The sequence below is a fragment of the Neovison vison genome, chromosome 7 (genome assembly GCF_020171115.1).
Source record: "Neovison vison isolate M4711 chromosome 7, ASM_NN_V1, whole genome shotgun sequence".
Classification (NCBI taxonomy): domain Eukaryota; kingdom Metazoa; phylum Chordata; class Mammalia; order Carnivora; family Mustelidae; genus Neogale; species Neogale vison.
Genome location: NC_058097.1, coordinates 131,918,436 through 131,937,798, shown reverse-complemented (window position 1 = coordinate 131,937,798; position 19,363 = coordinate 131,918,436). Strand labels below are relative to the sequence as shown.

General features: G+C 38.0%; 1 protein-coding gene across 3 annotated transcripts in view; it reads right to left on the bottom strand.

The window, feature by feature from the left end:
• Positions 1–19,363, bottom strand: part of SLC36A4 (solute carrier family 36 member 4) — a 52,049-nt gene that overhangs the window by 29,819 nt on the left and 2,867 nt on the right. For 2 of the 3 annotated variants that reach the window (XM_044258321.1, XM_044258322.1), the window contains exons 2-6: positions 7,857–7,980; positions 6,648–6,738; positions 5,131–5,219; positions 3,991–4,086; positions 2,064–2,148 (exon numbers count right to left, since the gene is read on the bottom strand). In XM_044258321.1, the coding sequence (XP_044114256.1) occupies positions 2,064–2,148; positions 3,991–4,086; positions 5,131–5,219; positions 6,648–6,738; positions 7,857–7,980 (485 nt within the window). Of the gene's footprint in view, positions 1–2,063; positions 2,149–3,990; positions 4,087–5,130; positions 5,220–6,543; positions 6,592–6,647; positions 6,739–7,856; positions 7,981–19,363 lie in introns of those variants that run through there. The other variant, XM_044258323.1, reaches the window with a different exon arrangement.

Below are 19,363 nucleotides of genomic sequence, written 5' to 3'. Positions count from 1 at the left end.
TGATTTGATCAAATATTGCACCTTTGATTTTATGTGGATTAATGCAGTAATAAACTTAAGAGTTTTAAACTGTAAGAGTAGTAGTCGGTAAGTTGGAACCACCAGCGTGTCTAGTGCTGGAGACTGCCATCAGGTGTGGGCGTGGGCTTCTCTGAAGCCGCTGTCTCAGGGACCATCTGTCCGCTCTGCTGAGGTGAGGGGTTCACTATTGCTTTCAAAACCTCTCTCAAGTCTGAGCATCTTTTTCCATGTTGCTTTTTATGCCTCAAAAGGACTTTTGTCCTTCTATCTACAGCAGGCAATTTCCTTCCTCCTAGAAACTCACTTTTTCTACCTGGTCTGCTTAGAATATGTGCAAATAATTTACATCCTTCCAGTCAACTTTGGAAGCAACTGATTCTATTCTGCAGGAAAACGTCACCAGCCCTAAGCTTACAGACATCTATTCTGTCATACTGCACACACACACAGCTAAAATCAGTCATGATCCTGTCCAGTGACGGGTGGCAGCCGGGTCACAGACCTAGGTCTCAGCTTGAGTCACACGACTTAGGGCCCACTGCCCATGCTCTGTGAGAGTCAATTTATGCATTCAAAAAACGAGCATTGTACATTACAGAGTAGTTGTAAAGACTAAATGAAAAATGTCATACTTTATTAACATAAAATTATAAGGCATTATTAGCATTATCCATAAATTCAAATCAAGCTTTTTGGAAGCTCTCTTGGGAAATATTAGAAAAGACACATTATTGCCAAGTTGCACAATCCTAAAAAGGGATCATTTCCCTTGTATTCCACATAAATGACTGGTAAAATGATGTGTCTGATCAGTTCTTAATACCAGATAGCCTCTTGACTGAGTTAATAGTCCAAAGAATAAGCAACTTGTGGAATTAAACACTTGTAAATCAAAAGCACATCACCTATAACGAGCAATGCTAATGAAAGCATCGACTCTCTTATTTATCGACTCTCTTATTTATAAAGAAAGGCTGACTCAATGAGCCTTTCCAATATTAAAAATCTAAGCTAGAGGCTTTAGCAAATTATGTCCCATACACCAAATCCAGTCTGCCACCTAATTCTGTAAATATGATTTTATTGGAATATTACAGCTTATATTTGTTTATATATTATTGTCTATGGCTAAGCTGAGAAGACCATATGGCCTGCGAAACTGAAAATATTTACTATCTGGCCCTTTCCAGAAAAAGTGTGCCATCCCTGCTCTAACTACAAAATGAAGCATATTTTATACTTGAAAAAGTAAGCCAAATATATACTTATATTGCTACATACAGACTCTTTAGAAAACATATTTACATCATCATTTTGCATTAAAATGCCTACAAGTTCTACATACTACTATGTAAGATGTCTACTACTGCAAAATGCACGTGTGGACAGTTAATGAACGTTACTGATGAAAATAATGATTAAAGAAGAACAGGGCGTAATGTACTAGTTACAAGCTAGAGCGCATAAGGAAATGTGTTTCGGCATTGTTTGGATAGGGGAGCTTTTTTTATTTCAGTGCTTTGCATGTTTGTTCAAGTTGACAGTCTCTACCAAGACTGCAAACCACTTTCTTGTAAAGCAAATCCTTAAAGTATGGAGACAATTACAGAACACTGCACATTTTTGGATGTAGTATCTTTCCAGATAATAGCAGTAACTACTGGATTTTAGTAATACCCACTTTTTACTTTACTTTTTAGGTTACTGGCTAAAGCCTTATATATTAGTTATGAAAAAGCAATATGCTCCCCAAACATCTGTGTTTCTGCTAAATTTCAGGTTTCTAAGTCAGTTAAATTATGTCCAGTTCAGATCTAACAGAACAAACATTACTGATACATAATGGCAAGAAAAGTAAAATCAACAACAGTAGTAGAAAATCCAGCTTACAAAAAAGGAGACTAAAGGAAAATTTATAAAGGAACGTGGCTTATGAAAGGAACACATTTCCGTGTTCAACCAGGGCTTACTCTGAGGAGATCTGATGCCATAACTATAGAAGTGGGAGAAACTGATCTCAATAGCTGGAGGAAAATACTTACTTGTTTTACATTTTCAGCTAAGAAGACAATATAAACACTACAGAATCCCAGCTGTGTTATCACCAGAAAAAAGTCAACCACACTCCTGAAAAGAGATACCCACAAATAAGATCACTAAGAGCTGCTGATATATCAATATATTTTCCTCTTTTCAAACTATTTTAAAACATTTTGTTATGGCTTACATTCTTTTCACTTCCTTCAAATAAGAAATAAACAAAATATGTATTTTCTACAAATGGCACACATTTATGATCGGTAGGTCACTAGAATTATTATTGAGCAAAAAGATGTTCCATTAAGTTAAAAGGTGAAAATTTTCCTATCATTTATTTCTGAAATTCAACAGTCTGAGTATCTGCTTATAAAACAATACGAAGAAAACATTTCATCTTTTAGATCAGGCCCGTCTCTCCTGCTTCTTGAGAACTTTTCCTGATTAACCCAGGGTACTTCCCAGCCCTCCCGGCTGCATGTCATTTGCAAGTATCATGAGTGAGCAAGCTCTCCATTATCCAAATCACCAATAAGAACATGGAATGGGAGAGGACTGGGGGCATGGCCCTGAATCATAAGACCAAAGACCTTCCAGTAGCTTAGCTCTGTTCTTATTGTTTAATGAGATACTTAAGAAAATTCTAGCTACATGAAATAGTGCACCGTAGTGGAAAGGGAATGTCACCAGTCAAATTAGCATAGTTTGGGAACGGTAGTTCTAAATCTGCATACCTGGTAGTAATACGCAGCCCACATTTCTCCATTTTGTTTGGAGAACGATGAGTGGTTACAACAGCATGCACCTACTAATTCATTACAGCTTTTATCTGACCACGGATGTTAAGGTGTCAAACAACCTGGTCTACAGATCTATACACCTTCCTTCTCTCGTCTGAAACTGGAAGGGCCCTTGCCCATCTTCACTCTTGTCCTCACTACAGCTCTCCTAGCTCTTCGGGGATCTCCCTCGTAAACAATCTTGGTACCTATAACAAATTCAAGTCTCTCTTCTCTGATAAGCTCCACTTAAGTATTCCCTTAAGATCGTTTCGTCCACCTTGGATTTTAGTATCCTACTAACAATCATTCCAGCCACATCTACTTGGAAAGTCATTCTTCTTGATAGAAAAAAACGGACAAAGCTGTGTCTACTCTGGGGCAGAAGAAGGAAGAAGATAAAGTTCTGGGGCAAATCCCAGAGCATTAGGCCGTTTTCTTCTTCTTCTACTTGGCATATCAAGAACTCTGAGCAGTTCATAAACAAATCTCACTTCCTACAAATCTCCAGAAAGGCCATATTGAACCATAAAGTCTCCTAGCACTGTTTTTTTTTTCCCCCTGCTCTTAATTTCCCTTACACATATCACTGGTACTACAGTGAGCATTTTGTTGATTACCCATGCTTATTTTTCCAGTCCTGTATTCATCTGGCTTTGATCAGTCATGTATACCAATGATAAAGTTACATTTAAACAATAAGACAGTAAAATTAAGATTATGCTAAAATACACACTTCATATATCTCATAAGCATATAGCTAAATACCACAATTTAATCTAAAATAATGAGACTGCAACATTTTTCTTGCTTTTGCTCCTTTCCTTAAAACATATTGGCACGATTATGTCATAGGTTAGCCAGATGCTTTATAAATGTCATTTTATTTAAAATACTATAGTAATCTTGTGAAGTAAGTATCACCATAAAGTCATCTGATGGTGAGAAAACTAAAACAAAATGACAAATCATTTGATTCAGGTCATAAAACTGAAAAATGGTAGAGTTGAGATTTGAACCCAAGTCTGTGTAACTCTAAAGATTATATTTATTCCCCCAGCTTTATCATACTTCTATTCATGTATCTTGCCAAATTAGTTAAAAAATGATGTGATTTCTGTAAGCAGATATTAAAAACATAGCAAGTGCTTACCGTCCCCATGCTGCTTGCTTCTGAAGACAGCTCCAAGGACTTACTTCCATAGCAAAACTCACAGTGTCACTATAACCTAATGTTGACTTTTTGAACCTGTAATTTAAGGACATATGTGCATATGAAAAAGGAAAATTTGAAGTTGGCCTATAAATCCAATTCTTGAAAAGAACATCAAATAAATAGGAATTAATAAATGCAAGGCCATGCACTGACAGAGGAGTTTTCGAAATTTCAAGAACTGCATACTCAAAGATATGTATAATGAAATTTTAAATGTTATTTTTACCAATATATTAGTTTTTATCTACTGTTAAAGTTTACATATTGTAGAAGTCATATAATGTAATATTTGTGCTTCGCTGACTTAAATACGTAAGTATTTCAATTACAAAAAGCTTCAACTACATTATTCACTGCCTGATTATTTATTCTTAGAAGGGCATTATTTTATACATCAGCACAGGGCTTTACAATTTATTTACATATAAACTATCTTACCTAATACTCAGCCCATGAGCTAGGCATTATTTCCCCTTGTTCTATTCCCCACTTTTTTTTCAGGTATCATTGTTATTTAAAGATCGTAAATGACTTGCCCAAAGTTGTAATAATATTTAACAACAATAACAAAAAGACTTAAGATTAGAGTATTAGTTTACTAGAATAGGCAATATTTAGTTGTTAAATAGTCCATTGTGCAAGTAGAAACATTTCATGATACAAAAACAAAGAAAAAAGAATATAATTTTACTGACTATTTGCGAATCCACAGGTCAGCAAAGAACACCAAGGCACCATACCCTAAAATGAATTTCTACCAAACAGAAGACCATCACTCTATAACTGAAAGGAGTGCTGAGGCCTCCATGTCGATCCGGATTTTTTTTAATTTACATGGAAAGAAACCATCCCATTTCACTAAATAGAGCTGTATTCTAAAAGAAGTGAATATATTCTGACCAGATTTCAATCACAGGAAATACTATCATTTTCCATATTCATTATTTTAGACTTGACTACTAACAGATTAGAGGAAATATGATTGTTAGTTGCAAAGCACAGGTAAGACTAGCTGATGCTTTAAATAAATACATTGCTTTAAAGGAAACAGAACACACTTAACAAATCCTCACTTACCTCTGACACAGAAAGTGACTGCAGCGTACCAAAATGTGCATGCAGTGAACCGAAATAATTCCTATAAATACAAGGCTGATTGGTCCAAGCTGTGGGGAAAAAAAATGTATAGGATTAAATATTTAAGTTTAACAAAAATTAACCTGTCTTACTATGAATGAGACAACGGACTACTCATCTGTGTGATTCAATTTTGCTGGACAAAATGATTAGTCATTTGCATACAGGAAAATTCATGAACTTGATACTGAACGAATTTCAGTAATACTTAAGACAAGTGCGTATGACTCCATCTCCACGGCTTGCTCAGCCGACCCTATGAGTACAGACTACAGGCGTGCAGTAAGGTAGGAGAGACCTCACCTCCAGTAACATCCGATGGTAAGCCTATGACCATCAGTGTCCCATCGTGATAGTTAAATGTGACTATGAATCATTATCTGAATGACTAAAAACTGCTGTACCCATCTGGGGCTGTGCTTGTTGAGCACTTGCTATGTGTGAAGAAGATTATTTTTAAAAGCGGTACATAAAAAATTTCAAGTATTTGTTTACTAATATTGAAATAATGCCTGGATTATTGCAACCCAGACAAAATACTGTCAGAATTTATTTTTATAATCAGAAATAGGTTAAGTTTCTCTAAATTAGGGTGGGCAAGTCAAATGCTGAGAGAAAGGATAGTTAAAACTGTTCTTAGCAAACTGGTAAGGTTTTAGACCTCTAATAAAAGGTTAAGTAGGGACACCTGGGTGGCTCAGTCAGTTAGGCCTCTGTCTTCAATTCAGGTCATGATCTCATGACCTGAGATGACCTGAGATGACCCATGACTCTGGATCCTGGGATCCAGCCCCACGTCAGGCTCCCTGCTCAGCAGAGCCCGCTTTTCCCCCTCTTCTGCCTCTCCCTCCACTCATGCTCTTTCTCTCGCTCTCTCTCAAATAAAATCTTTAAAAAATTAAAAAGACTAAATATAATTTCATTAGTTCACAAGGCAATTCTCCCTAAGATTCTCTGCAATGACAATAACTAGTTCTAACAACACTTTGCGCATTTGTTTTCAAACAATATTGTTATCCCTTTTCTTTAAATCTGAAAACCGCATATTTTATTCTGAATCCAAAAAACCATAAAATTTCACCAACTCAAATAATCTACTCTATAAATATATTTGTTGATATGAGTACATGGCTTACATCCCCAGAAATTCAAAAAAGTAATAAGATAAAACCATACTGGGAAAAATCAAATATTATTTTAGGCTTTCTGCCGAAAACTATGAAGTATTTGAAAGCTAAGTGATTAAACAAAAAGTTAAGTAAACAGAAATGAAAAGAGTAATTAATTCTCATTTTTGCTGAATATATCACTATCACTGTTTACACAATCTTATCAGTACAATCTCATTGTTACCTGGTCAGGTCATATGTGACTAGGCCAGCGGTTAGCTTGTCATTTTTGCTGTAATTAAGAGAGATAACTGTAAGTTAGATAGAGTTCACAAAGATAATTCTTACCACTATGCCTGCATTTTTTATTGCCAGTGGAAGCCCTAACAGGCCCGTTCCAATATTTCCTTTAAGCAGATGCATAAGAGTTTGCACAAATCTGAAAAGTAAACATTGTTAAGATTTTAGGAAAAAAGCTAATAAAATCACATGATCACAGTTTTAGCATTAGAAAGGAACTGAAAATCATCTCCGCAAGGAATCAAGTAACATTTCTACTCAACCAGAAGTTGAACAGGCCAGAGGTCGAATGGGCTCACGTGCTACCTCTGCCATTCACAAAAGGAGACACAGAGGGTTATTATGGAGAGTAAATGAGATATTAAGTGATACTATTTTTGTACATACTAAAGAAATACATAAAAGGTAATTTTCTCATAAGATGCCTGGCTGCTATGACATTCAGAATAATGCTGAAGATTATATATGGCTAGGCTATTAAAACAGAGCAATTTATTGACACTGTCTATGAAACACAGTACTAAACACATTTGATCTATGATTATCAACCTAACAGCACGTTAACTAAAAGAAAAAGCACACAAGTCTTAAAACTATGTGTATCACCAGGTAAGATAAATACTGATTAACATTTAGACATCATGTACTCCCTAAGGAATTCCACCTAAGTTTCCAAGAGGCATCTGAAGAAAGTCTCTAAACCAAGAAAAAGTAAGTTCAACTAGGAAGAATAGTGCAAATCTTAAACTGATGAAATAGACATGCTTGCCTAAATTTTTTTCAGTTTATACTATTTTGATCAACTAAAATCTAACTTTGCTTAACTGTCAGAGATAAGAACTTACTCAAATCTATTAATGATGACAAAATAACAAAAACAGTTCTACAAGGTTCCACTGCCTTCCCACCACCATGACTTTGTTTTATACCCTTCACTCAGCATGAAGAAGTGTTTACTACCTCCCACTGTCTAACTCTTAACCATTTCGAAGCCACAGCTCATAAAATTTCTATTCCTTTCAATCAGATCTCCCTTCTTGCAAGATCCAAAGCATGGGACCATCACTGCAACAATTTCCATGTGCTGCTCTGTCTTTTAGATGCATTTCTTCGTTCCCAAATGGACTACAAATACCTTGAGGGTAGGGACAATATCTTACTCATCTGTGTGTCTTGTGTAGTACCTGTGCTTTACCTACAGAAGGTTAAAAAATATATACTAAATGAAAAGGAGACATTTAACCCCGTAACACTTACGAAATACCCTCCTGGTCATCAAGCTGGTAGTGCTTCTGAACAGGAAGGAGCTCTTGTTCCTGCTCTTCATCTGATGTCCCATCAAAATTCTGCTCATTTATTAAGGGCCTCATTACATCCATATCTTCAAAAAGAAAAACAAAGTACTTCATTATGATTTTTAACACTGAGTTAAAGCTGGTATAAATGCATTTTTTTAAAAGAAGAGCCTACCACTGGTACTAGTTAAGTCACTTAATTTTTCCAGTCTAAGTTAATTCCCATTAATGCTTTGAGTTTTAGTGTATTTAAAAAACGAGACTCATCTGCTGATTATTTTGTTTGGACAAAGAAGGGCAAAGCTTAAGTATTCAGTGCAAATCTTCTTCTACTTTGTCAACATGAGGTTTTTAGCAAATGATCACAGAGTTATGAGATTAAAAAATGTGAATAATCAGGGCACCCGGGTGGCTCAGCTGTTGCATCTGTCTTTGGTGGGTGTCATGATCCCAGGATCCTGAGATCAAGGCCCTCATCAGCCTCCTTGCTCAGCGAGGAGCCTGCTCCTCCCTCTCTCTCTGCCAGTCACTCTCCCTGCTTGTGCCCTCTCTCTCTCTCTCTCAAATAAATCAATATAATCTTTTTTAAAAATCTGAATAATCAAATGAATTTTTACCTCTTTTAGTTTCAATCATATTGTATACATACATAGTAATCATGTTTTTAAATACTTTAAGAAAATTACAGTGAGGATGAGGGGAGGGGCAGAGAGAGAGGGAAAGAGAGAATCTTAAGCAGGCTCCACAGGAGCCCAACATGGGACTTGAGCTCACAACCCTGAGATCATGACATGAGCTGAAATCAAGAGTCAGATGCTTAACCAACCAAGCCATCCAGGCACCCCCCCACCCCCACCAAAATGTATTCTCATTTTTAGTCAAGATTTATGATGACATTAGTCATCACTGTCTGCCTTGTTCTAGTAAAATTCACTAAACTCAAATTTATTGAGATGACTGACATGCATTAGCAAGGTTTGAAGTACAGGATATTTTAAAGAAGTGGAAGACTGTTCCATTCAAATACAATAAACCTGTGAACCAGAGAACTGGGGTAACTATGACTGACTAACACGGAATTTTTTTTTTTTAAAGATTTTATTTATTTGACAGAGAAAAATCACAAGTAGGCAGAGAGGCAGGCAGAGAGAGAGAGGGGAGGAAGCAGGCTCCCCGCGGAGCAGAGAGCCCAACTCAGGGCTCGATCCCAGGACCCTGGGATCATGACCCAAGCCGAAGGCAGAGGCCTTAACCCACTGAGCCACCCAGGCGCCCTCTGACACGGAATTTTTAAAAACTTTTTATTTTGCAATAATTTAAAATTTACATTAAATTTGCAAGAGTACCAAAAAACTCCTATACACCCTTTACAGACTTACTGATTTTTAACATTCTGCCATGTTTGCCTTTTCTCTCTCAACTGTGTATCACTTTTTCTGAACTGAGTAGGTTACACGTATAACACCACTTTACCCCACAGTCAGCACTTTCTCTCTAAGAACAGAAAGTTCTTGAATGTTCACATCACAGCCAACACTCAGTTTGACGTTGATGCAGTACATTCACCTACATTTCATATTCTAACTTCATCAATTGTACCAACAAAGTTCTCTCAGCAATTGTTTTCACCGCAGGATCATGTATTGGATTTAGCTGACTTATTCTACTGCTGACTTTTGCCATTATGTCTTTTATGATGTCCTTAATCCTCCTTTTTTTCCTTCCTTAATCTTTTACTATCCTTGTTTGTCAGGTTTGTCAGACAGTCTCTGGGGACACCAGGTGGCTCAGTTGGTTAAGTGTCCAACTCTTGATTCCAGCTCAGGTCTTGATCTCAGGGTCATGAGATCAAGCCCCACTCTGGGCTCCATACTCAGCAGGGAGTCTGTTTTGAGACTGAGATTCCCTCCCTTTCCCTCGCCGCCCCCCCACCCCCACAAAACAAAATAAATAAATCTTTCTAAAAAATGGTATCCTCTGTGGAACTAGAGGGTACTGTGCTTAGCGAAGTGAGTCAATCAGAGAAAGACAACTATCATATGATCTCCCTGATATGAGGAAGTGGAGATGCAATGTGGGAGAGTTGGGGGGTAGGAAAAGAAAAATGAAAGAAGGTGGGATTGGGAGGGAGACAAACCATAAAAGACTCAATCTCAAAAAACAGACTGAAGGTTGCTGAAGAACCTATGACCCGCAGTCCCACTTCTGAATATTCATCCAAAACTACTGAAATCAGGGACTTGAAGAGAGGCTAGTACTTCCATGCTTAGTTTAGTGCTAGTCACAAGGACCAGCATGTAGAAACAATGGGCACTGACAGATAAATGGATAAAGAAAGTAGAGGTCTACTTACAATGGAATATTATATAGTCTTCAAAAAGAAATTCTGCAATATGCAACAACACGGATGAACCTTAAAGACATTAGGCTAAATGAAACAGGCTAGTCACAGAAGTTCAAATACCATGATTCCACCTATATGAGGATCTAAATTAGTCAAACTCATAGAAGCAAAGACTAGTGTGTTGGTTGCCAGTGGGGAGGGAAGAACAGGGAGCTGCTAATCAACATGTGTAAAATTCCAGGCATGCAAGGTGAGTAAGTTCTAGAGACTGGACAGACAACATTGTGCCGATGGAGGACAATACGGTACTGTACACTTAGTATCTGTTAAGAGGCCTAGATCTCATGTTAAGTGTTCATACTACAATTTAAAAAATAAACCACTGGGGGAAAAAATGCTTGAAAATAGTCTATGCTGAAGTCATTTAAATATTCTTCCTCTAGGGCCACCCAGATGGCTCAGTTGGTTAAGCATCTGACTCTTAATTAAAGCTAGATCATGATCTCAAGGTCCTGGCATCAAGCCCCACATCAGATCTGCACTCAGAAGCAACTGTACTTGAGATTCTCTCTTCCTTTTCCTCTGCCCCTTCCCCAATCACTCTCACACTCCTAAAATAAATAAAGAAATCTCTTAAAAATATACATTCTTCTTCTAATAATGTTACTAATATGTGTGAAGTAAAATCCAATGAATTATCAAAAACTCCAAATGCCCAGAGTGTAAATTAATGAGTATTTTCTAGAATTCAAATTCCCCAACTTCATCTTTGGGTAGTTTTTCTAACCCTCTGACCTGCCAGACATTCTACGCAGACTATTCTGTGGGATTTCAAAGTGGCTCAGTCTAAACCTGCACACGGTGAAAATTAAGCGATTCTCAGTATTAGGGAGCTATGTCACATTTATTCCAGTGTTTTTTAGTATTACAAATTATGGTCATCTTTGGTTTGAACAGATTCTTATCATTTTCTGTTATGCTCTGTACAAAGAAAATTGATACTTTATCTTGTAAAACCACTAGGGCTGCCTAACAAGGTACTACAAAGTGGGTAGCTTAAAGAACTGAAATTTATTTTCTAATAGCTTTGGAGGCTAAAAGTCCAAAATGAAGATGTTAGTATGGTTGGTTCCTTCTGAGGGCTGGAAGAGAAAATTCCAGGCTTTTCTCCTTGGTTAGAGATGGCCGTCTTCAAGTTCATAGGGCATTCTCCCAGCACGTGTGTCTGTGTCTTAACTTCCCCTTATTATAAAGACACAAGTCATACTGGATTAGTGTCCCACCCCACTCCAGTGTGGCCTTATCTTAACTATTTACATCTACAATGATCCTACTGTCAAATACGGTCACTTAAGGACTGAAGAGTAGGACTTCAATACGAATTTAATTGATAACAATCATAATTATTTGTTACATCATCTTTAAATAGAATCATGTTAATATTTTCACTCCAAATTTCATTTCATTGCCCTTGCTGATTCTTGAGTTCATTTGCATTTTTTTCATTCAGTTATTCAAATTGTCAGTTATTTGAACTAATTTCTTTCTGCCAGAGGCTGTACAGTATGTTTTGTGTATACTAAGCACACTATTTAAGTTCTCCATAAAGACAGTTATCACTACCAACATCTCAAAAACTGAACAATCTGTTATTTGAAGCATACTTCCCAAGAAGTACTGACTTGCAATGGCAAGTCAGGAAAAAAGTTTTCTTGCAACTTAAAAAAAAATGAACTCTGAAGGATAAGTTTACTTTTAATGTCATCACCAGATAATTTATTTGTCATAACTTTTAGTTAAGCCTGAATTTCTAGAAGTGTTAAAATAATCTATACTAGTTATACTAGTTCCATAATTCACAGAATCAAGTTTGGTTGTTGTTGTGGTTTTAAGATTTTATTTATTTATTTGACAGACAAGAGATCACAAGTAGGCAGAGAGAGAGGAAGGGAAGCAGGGTCCCCACCGAGCAGAGAGCCCGATGCGGGGCTCGATCCCAGGACCCTGGGACCACGACCTGAGCAGACCTGAGCAGAGGCCCCAACCCACTAAGCCACCCAGGTGCCCCAGAATCAAGTTTTTAAAATGGGATTATAAGGTGTCCTCAAATTCCCAACTAAAAGTTGGCTGGGCTCCCAGTCACTCTTAACAAATTTACACTGAGTAGCAACTGTCTTACTTAATTTTAACAGTGTAAATGCCTTATGGTTTAAACTTTTCCTCACTTCTTAAATTCATTATTTCCCAACTTTATGTGGTCTAGGAAACATTAAATATGACTTACTTGAAAAGTAACTTTTATTTCTTTGGTCTCAATCCATTTGTCTCACCCTTTACCTTTAAAGCCTTAATAAAAATTTAATAATTCCAGGAAGCTTCCTGAACTACAACAATGAGATTAAAGAGTCAATTTTTTAAAAGTTGAAACTATTTGAAATAAAATTAATTCTTAACAATGTCAGGAATTTAAGAAGTACACATTTATAAACTGTTTTGAATAGACCATTAAAGCATTGTGAAACATTAGCTAAGTTCTAAGTATATGCTTAAATGTTAAAAACTACATTAAAAAAAAAAACTCTCTAAGTTTTTCTCTGCGACTTCACCTATATTATTTGGTCGACATTACATACTAAGAAATGTGCATCTGTTAAACGAAGTAAAATAAGAGTAGGTGAAGAAATTGGGTTTTAGGCCTGATTACATTAACTTGAATGACTCTAAAGAATACATTCAAAGATACCTAACTACAAGTACTTGAGAAAGTGATACACTTACATACCCAAGAAGTTGCATCTTTAAATGGCAAGAGCCCACTGAGGCCTGGATTTCTGAGGATGAGATTTATTAATAAATAGAGTCTCAACCAGTCACTTATGACTTTCAGAAGCTCCAGGTAATACTTCAATAAAAAATAAGAAATTGTATTTTTGTTCCAAAGTTTAGCATACAGTATAGGAAAATGCAGTAAAACTGTCTTCTTATATTTAACTCTTGAATTCTTTGCGAGAGGTTTTAACACTGGCATAAGCCATGAGAATGAGTGGAGCATATGCACCTGCTTGGTTATCTTCAGAGTTACTGAATGCCTATGTAGATGGCAGAAGATCAGCTGGAAAGCTTGAAAAGCTTCTCTGAACCGTGCTAGGGACTCTGGACTTGATCTCAGAGGCTGTGAAAAGCCAGAGAAAGAATTCAAGGGGAAGCGGTCAGATGTGCATTTGGGTAGCATCACCTTGGCAGCAGTGTCAGGAACAACTGGAAAAACGGCAGGACTGGTCTCAGCAAGGCCAGTCAGCACACAACGCAGGCAAGAGACCGGTGAGGGCATGAATGAAGCTAGCTTGGTTGAAGAGAAGAGAATGGTTATTTAGAGGAGAGACACAACAAGACTAGTTGACCAACTAGACGGGAAGATAACGGAACAGAGGATGCTTCCTAGGTGACCGCAGTGGAGAAAACGGAATGGATGCTAATGTCCCTGAGAAAAGAAACACAGGGAGACAGTGTCATGTGGTCCACAGCCCTGATCTCAAATTTAGAAGCCTGAGCTGAATCCCAATCCTACCAGCACTAGTTCTGGGAATCTAAGCTAGTCTGGTGACTTTAGTTCTGCCATAAGGAATGATTTCTCTTCCCTTAGTGGCCTTTTTTCTCTTGCTTCTGGCCTTCACATATGCTGTTCCCTCCTGAATCATACTCTATTTTCCCGTTCCCTGTTCTTCCCATCCAATTGTGTCTAACCACTTAGTCTAACTATTCCTTGCTCAACTTTCAGGTCTCAGTTTAGACACCACCACCTCCCAGTAGCCTCCTTCACCCCAAGCCTGGCTCAGGTCTCTCCTGTGGGTGTTCCCACAGCACCCTACAACTGTAATACACTATATTGTAATGGCCCATTCTATTTGTCTGCATTCTCCATGAAGTGACAGCAGTGATGTCCGACTTGTCTGCTAGTGTACCCTCGATATCTGGAATGCAGGAGATGAGGGACAAATAAATGCATAAAAGAGAAAGCAGCCTGTTAAGGAGGAAATACGAGTTGAATTTTTAAATCATGTAAACTGAAATTATATCCTGAATGAGCAGTCAGAAACAGGGTCTAGAAGTAAGAAGAAAACTTGGGGCTAAATATAAAGATTTGAGAATTACATCAGAAGGTAGTTAAGAAATAACTGGGATCAAAAGGCAGGATGACATCACTCAGAGATTGTATGGAGTACAGAACTGAACACCAAATAATAGAGACCCACTAAAATTTTAAATTCAAGTAAAAAGTTGGCAAAAGCAACTGAAAAGGAATGATCAAAGGCTGCACTGAGTTTGGTACAAGAGATATTCAAAATTGTAAGCAAAAGATTAAAATTTTCAAATCAGTCTTGTCAAGATCCGCAACCCCTTTCCGGTGAGCAGCTTCTAGCTCAGGGTCAAGGAAGGCACCCCCACCCACCATGTCCTTCCCTGGCTTGTTGCACACTGTGGTGTCACTGTTACCCTCTCTGATCTTATCTCCTACTACTCTTCCCACCGCTCATTCCTCTGAACTCCAGGTCAGAGAGGTGGGGGGGACAGTGGGTAGAACTGTGTTCCTCATCTCTCCTGGACTCATTCCATTGCAGAAAACCAGAAAGATGTGTATGTGGAAGCCATCAGCAGGATGTTTTAGACTGAATGTTTGCGTCCCCCTAAAATTCATGCATTAAAACCCCATCCCCCAATGGGATAGTGTTGGGGGATAGGGCCTTTGGCATGTAATGAGGGTTAGATAAAGTCCTAACATGACCTTCTAAGAAGAGGACACTTCTTAGCACGTGAGGACACAGCAAGAACATGGCCATCGGTAAACCAGGAAGAGGGCTCTCACCAGGAACTGAATCAGCGGGCATTTGCTCTTGGACTTCCCCCTCCCTCAGAGCCCTGAAAAAGAAATGTCTGTGGTTTCAGTCACCCAACTGAAGGTATTTTGTTCTAAAAGCCTGAGCTGAGTAAGACAAGGGAGTTGCCTTTCTTGGCACAAGAAACTCTAAAGGCCTTGCCTTTGGGTCTGCTAGAGAAGAGAGTGGTGTTGAGCACAAGGACGGCTTTGGCCATGTGAGCACCGCCGGGGGAGCACCAAGCAGGGGCCATGCAGAGGCGCGAGCACGGCTCGCTCAAGAGCCTCCACGAATGGAATGGCATGGCCTCTCCCCAACATCTACTGCCAGGAGCCCCCATCACAGAAGGCCGGTGCCTCCTGATGGAACATACTCAAGCAAGAGGGTGCCATCCTTTCCAGTTCAGTTTCACAAGTATTAACACATATGTGTCAGGCATTCAAAGATGCTGGGAAAAAAAGCAATTCCTACAACTAAGAGAAATTCTTAACCTCATGGAGCTCAAATTCCAGTAATGGAAAGAGACAGTTAAGTGAGTAAAATAGGGAGCATGCTAGTGTTCGATACTCAGAAGGAAACTAGGGAATGGGAGGGAGAGCCTGTAGTTTCAGTTAGGACAGTCAAATTAGCTCTCCTGGAGAAAGAAGGATTTTCAAGAAGACCTGAAGATGTGGTAAATATTGTGGATATCTAGGGGAAGAGCAATTAGGCAGTGGGAACAACAAAGGCAAAAGCTCCAAGGGTGTAGAGAGCCCTTAAGTAGGAAGGAGTCCAGAGTAATCAGAGAGGAGAGGGCAAGGAGGAGGAGGGTGAGAGGTTAGAGAAGACAGACAGCACACCACTTTGCAGACCATTCCGAGTGACAGGAAAGCCACCTACAGCAGTGTTGTACAACAGAAACATAATGTGAGCCAGAAATAACTTTTTCTAATATTTACATTTTTAAAAAGAGGGAAAAGCAGCAGGTAAAATTAATTTAATGACAGATCTTATGCAACTCAACAAATCAAAATATTATCATTTCAAAATGCAGACAACATAAAAAAATTACTAACCAGAATTCTACATTCTATTTTTCATAGTAAGTCTTGGAAATCCCGTGTGCATTACACTTACAGCAGATTTTAATTTGGACAAACCACATTTCAAGTGCACACAGGGCTAAGGACAAACCACATTTCAAATGCACATTTCAAATGCTGGACAACACAGCAATACAGAGTTTTGTGCAGAGGAGTGATATGATCTGATTTTATTTTAACCAGGGCCTATCTTCTCATGTGTAAAATGGGAGTAGTAACTTCTACTTCACAGGGGTTTTATGGTAATGAAATGAGGTTATATTCAGGAAGCACAGAGCCTAATCCTTGGGATGTAAGTCTTTAATAAATACTAGTTTTCTTCCTCTTCCTACACAAAGATGGTTTTTTGGGGTTTTTTTTTAAGATTTTTTTAAAAGACAGATTACAAGCAGGCAGAGAGGCAGGCAGAGAGAGGAGAAAGCAGGCTCCCTGCTGAGCAGAGAGCCCAAGTGGGGCTCAATCCCAGGACCCTAGGATCATGACCCAAGCCGAAGGCAGAGGCTTTAACCCACTGAGCCACCCACGCACCTCATTTTTTAAGATTTTTTAATTTATCTGAGAGACAGACAGAGAGAGAGCACACAAGCAGTGGGGAGGGGCAGAAGGAGAGAGAGAGGCAAACTCCCTGCTCAGCAGGGAGCCCGATGTGGGACTTGATCCAGGGCCCTGAGATCATGACAGAGCCAAAGGCAGAGGCTTAACCTACTGAGCCACCCAGGTATCCTGAGAGATTATTTTTTCTTAAAGATTTATTTATTTATTTTTACTTGAGAGATAGTGCATGCATGGGCAGGGGGTTCAGGAAGAAGGGGCAGAGGGAAAGAGAATCTCAAGCAGACTCTGCTCAGTACAGAGCTCAATCTCAGGACCCTAAGATCAAGACTTGAGCTGAAACCAAGAGTCAGATGCTTAACCAACTGTGTCACCCAGGCGCCCCCACGATGATATATCATAAGCAAATTATGCTGTATAGGATTTTAACTGTTGACAAGAAATTGTCAGTGATTAATAATTCGGAGCATTTATGAACCTACAAACTGCTATAATAGGCAAAATTTGAGTAGGCAAAATGTGTTACACCAGCCAGAAGGAAATACAGACTGGGGAAGACACAAACACTTAAAAACTTAACATGGTAAAATCTTTAACAAAATTAAGAAGGTTTGGAATAAAAATCTGAACACTTATGCAACATAATTAAAAGTTTCAAAATACAATTTACATTACACACAAAGTCTACTATTTGTCCATGTCTTGCTGTAATTTTTCACTTAGTACTTAGTACTGAACTGGCAGTTCTAAAAAGTGCTAAGTGATCACTACAGGTAAGAATTAATAATGAGAGCCGTATATGATAAAACACTATTAAGCAACGGAAACCAAACCACCTAAACACAGTTATTTCTATTTACAAATGGAAAAATTATAGATGAATAAGAGACACTAGCTTAATTTAATATTATATACCATACATGATATAACATATATATACATTATTGCGGCATAAAACTGGAACATTCTTAGGTTAGATAGTACTTGTTTCATCTCTACTACTGTCTTCCCAGACAACTGTCTCAACCTCAATCTCCTAACCCAAAATCAACCTAAATTTTTATTTGTAGTTAGAATTAAAGAAAACCACATTAATCTAGCAATAGGTCTTGAAATCTTAAAAATGTTTATCCTTCCACTTCTGACAAGCCAGTATATAGAAAAAAAGAATTTCTGCACAAAGATGTCGACTGAAACATCATAAATGTTGAAAATTTGGAAAACAACCTAAATGTGCAGCAATCAGGAAATTGCAAAATTAACTACAGACCTCCACTTTATAAAGTATTACAGTGATGCTAAATTATAGTTTTGAAGTCTGAGTAAAACAGGGAAAAGTATATCATACTGAGTGTGAAAAAGCTGGACAGGGGCACCTGGGTGGCTCAGTGAGTTAAGCCTCTGCCTTCAGCTCAGGTCATGGTCTGAGGGTCCTGGGACTGAACTTCACATCTGGCTCTCTGCTCAGCGGGGAGACTGCCTCCCCCCCACCACCCTCTGCCTGCCTCTCTGCCTACATGTGATCTCTCTCTCTTTGTCAAATAAATAAATACAATCTTTAAAAAAAAAAAAAAGTGCTAGATAACCACAGTATTAATTCAATGATGTTTTAAAAAGTCAATTTAAAATGGAAGCAAGGAAATATACCAAAAATGGGAACAAGGGGTGCATGGGTGTCTCAGTCAGTTAAGCATGGGTTTTGTGTTTTTTTTTTTTTTAAGATTTTATTTATTTATTTGACAGACAGAGATCACAAGTAGGCAGAGAGACAGACAGGCAGAGAGAGGAGAAAGCAGGCTCCCCGCTGAGCAGAGAGCCCGATGCGGGGCTCCATCCCATGACCCTGAGATCATGAGCTGAGCTGAAGGTAGAGGCTTAAACCACTGAGCCACGGGCTTCTTAATTTCAGCTCAGGTCATGATCTCAAAGACATCAGTGTGAGCCTGTGTCAAGCTCACGCTCAGTGCCCAGCTGACTTGAAATTCTCTCCCTCTCCTTCTGCCCTCCCCCCTGTTCTCTCTTACTTTCTCTAAAATAAACAATTTTTTTTTAATGGGAATAAGTTAACAAGGATGGAGATGGGCAATGGAATCATGAGTACTTTTTACTGTCTTTCTCTGGCTAATCCAAAAAAAAAAAAAAAGGAAGTAATAAACGTTGTACTTTTATTATAGCAAAATAAAGGAAATCACTTCTATTTTGATGGACAAACTAAAACAAAGTAGAAAAGTTTTTTGTTAACACAACATAATGTAGCTATCTAAATCTATAAACTACTACATATATAAGATAGAAACAGTAACTATTTTATTCATTTCTGAAAAACATGCACAGCAAGAAACTTCCAGAGGTCCCCACTGCCTATGAAATATAGTTCTTATGCTATACAAATGTTATCTGTATATTATTTGTATATATAACATTTGTATAGCTTAAGGAAACCTGTATCTTAACATTTCTACCAGTGCCTTTTACATACATACCCAATTTTTTAAACATCTTTTTAAAATTAAATAATATTTGGTCACTGTAGAAGATCAGAATATATATATAACTAAGCAACATTTCTGAAATTAAAATTACCTCACCACCCAGAAATAACCACTGGTAACATTTT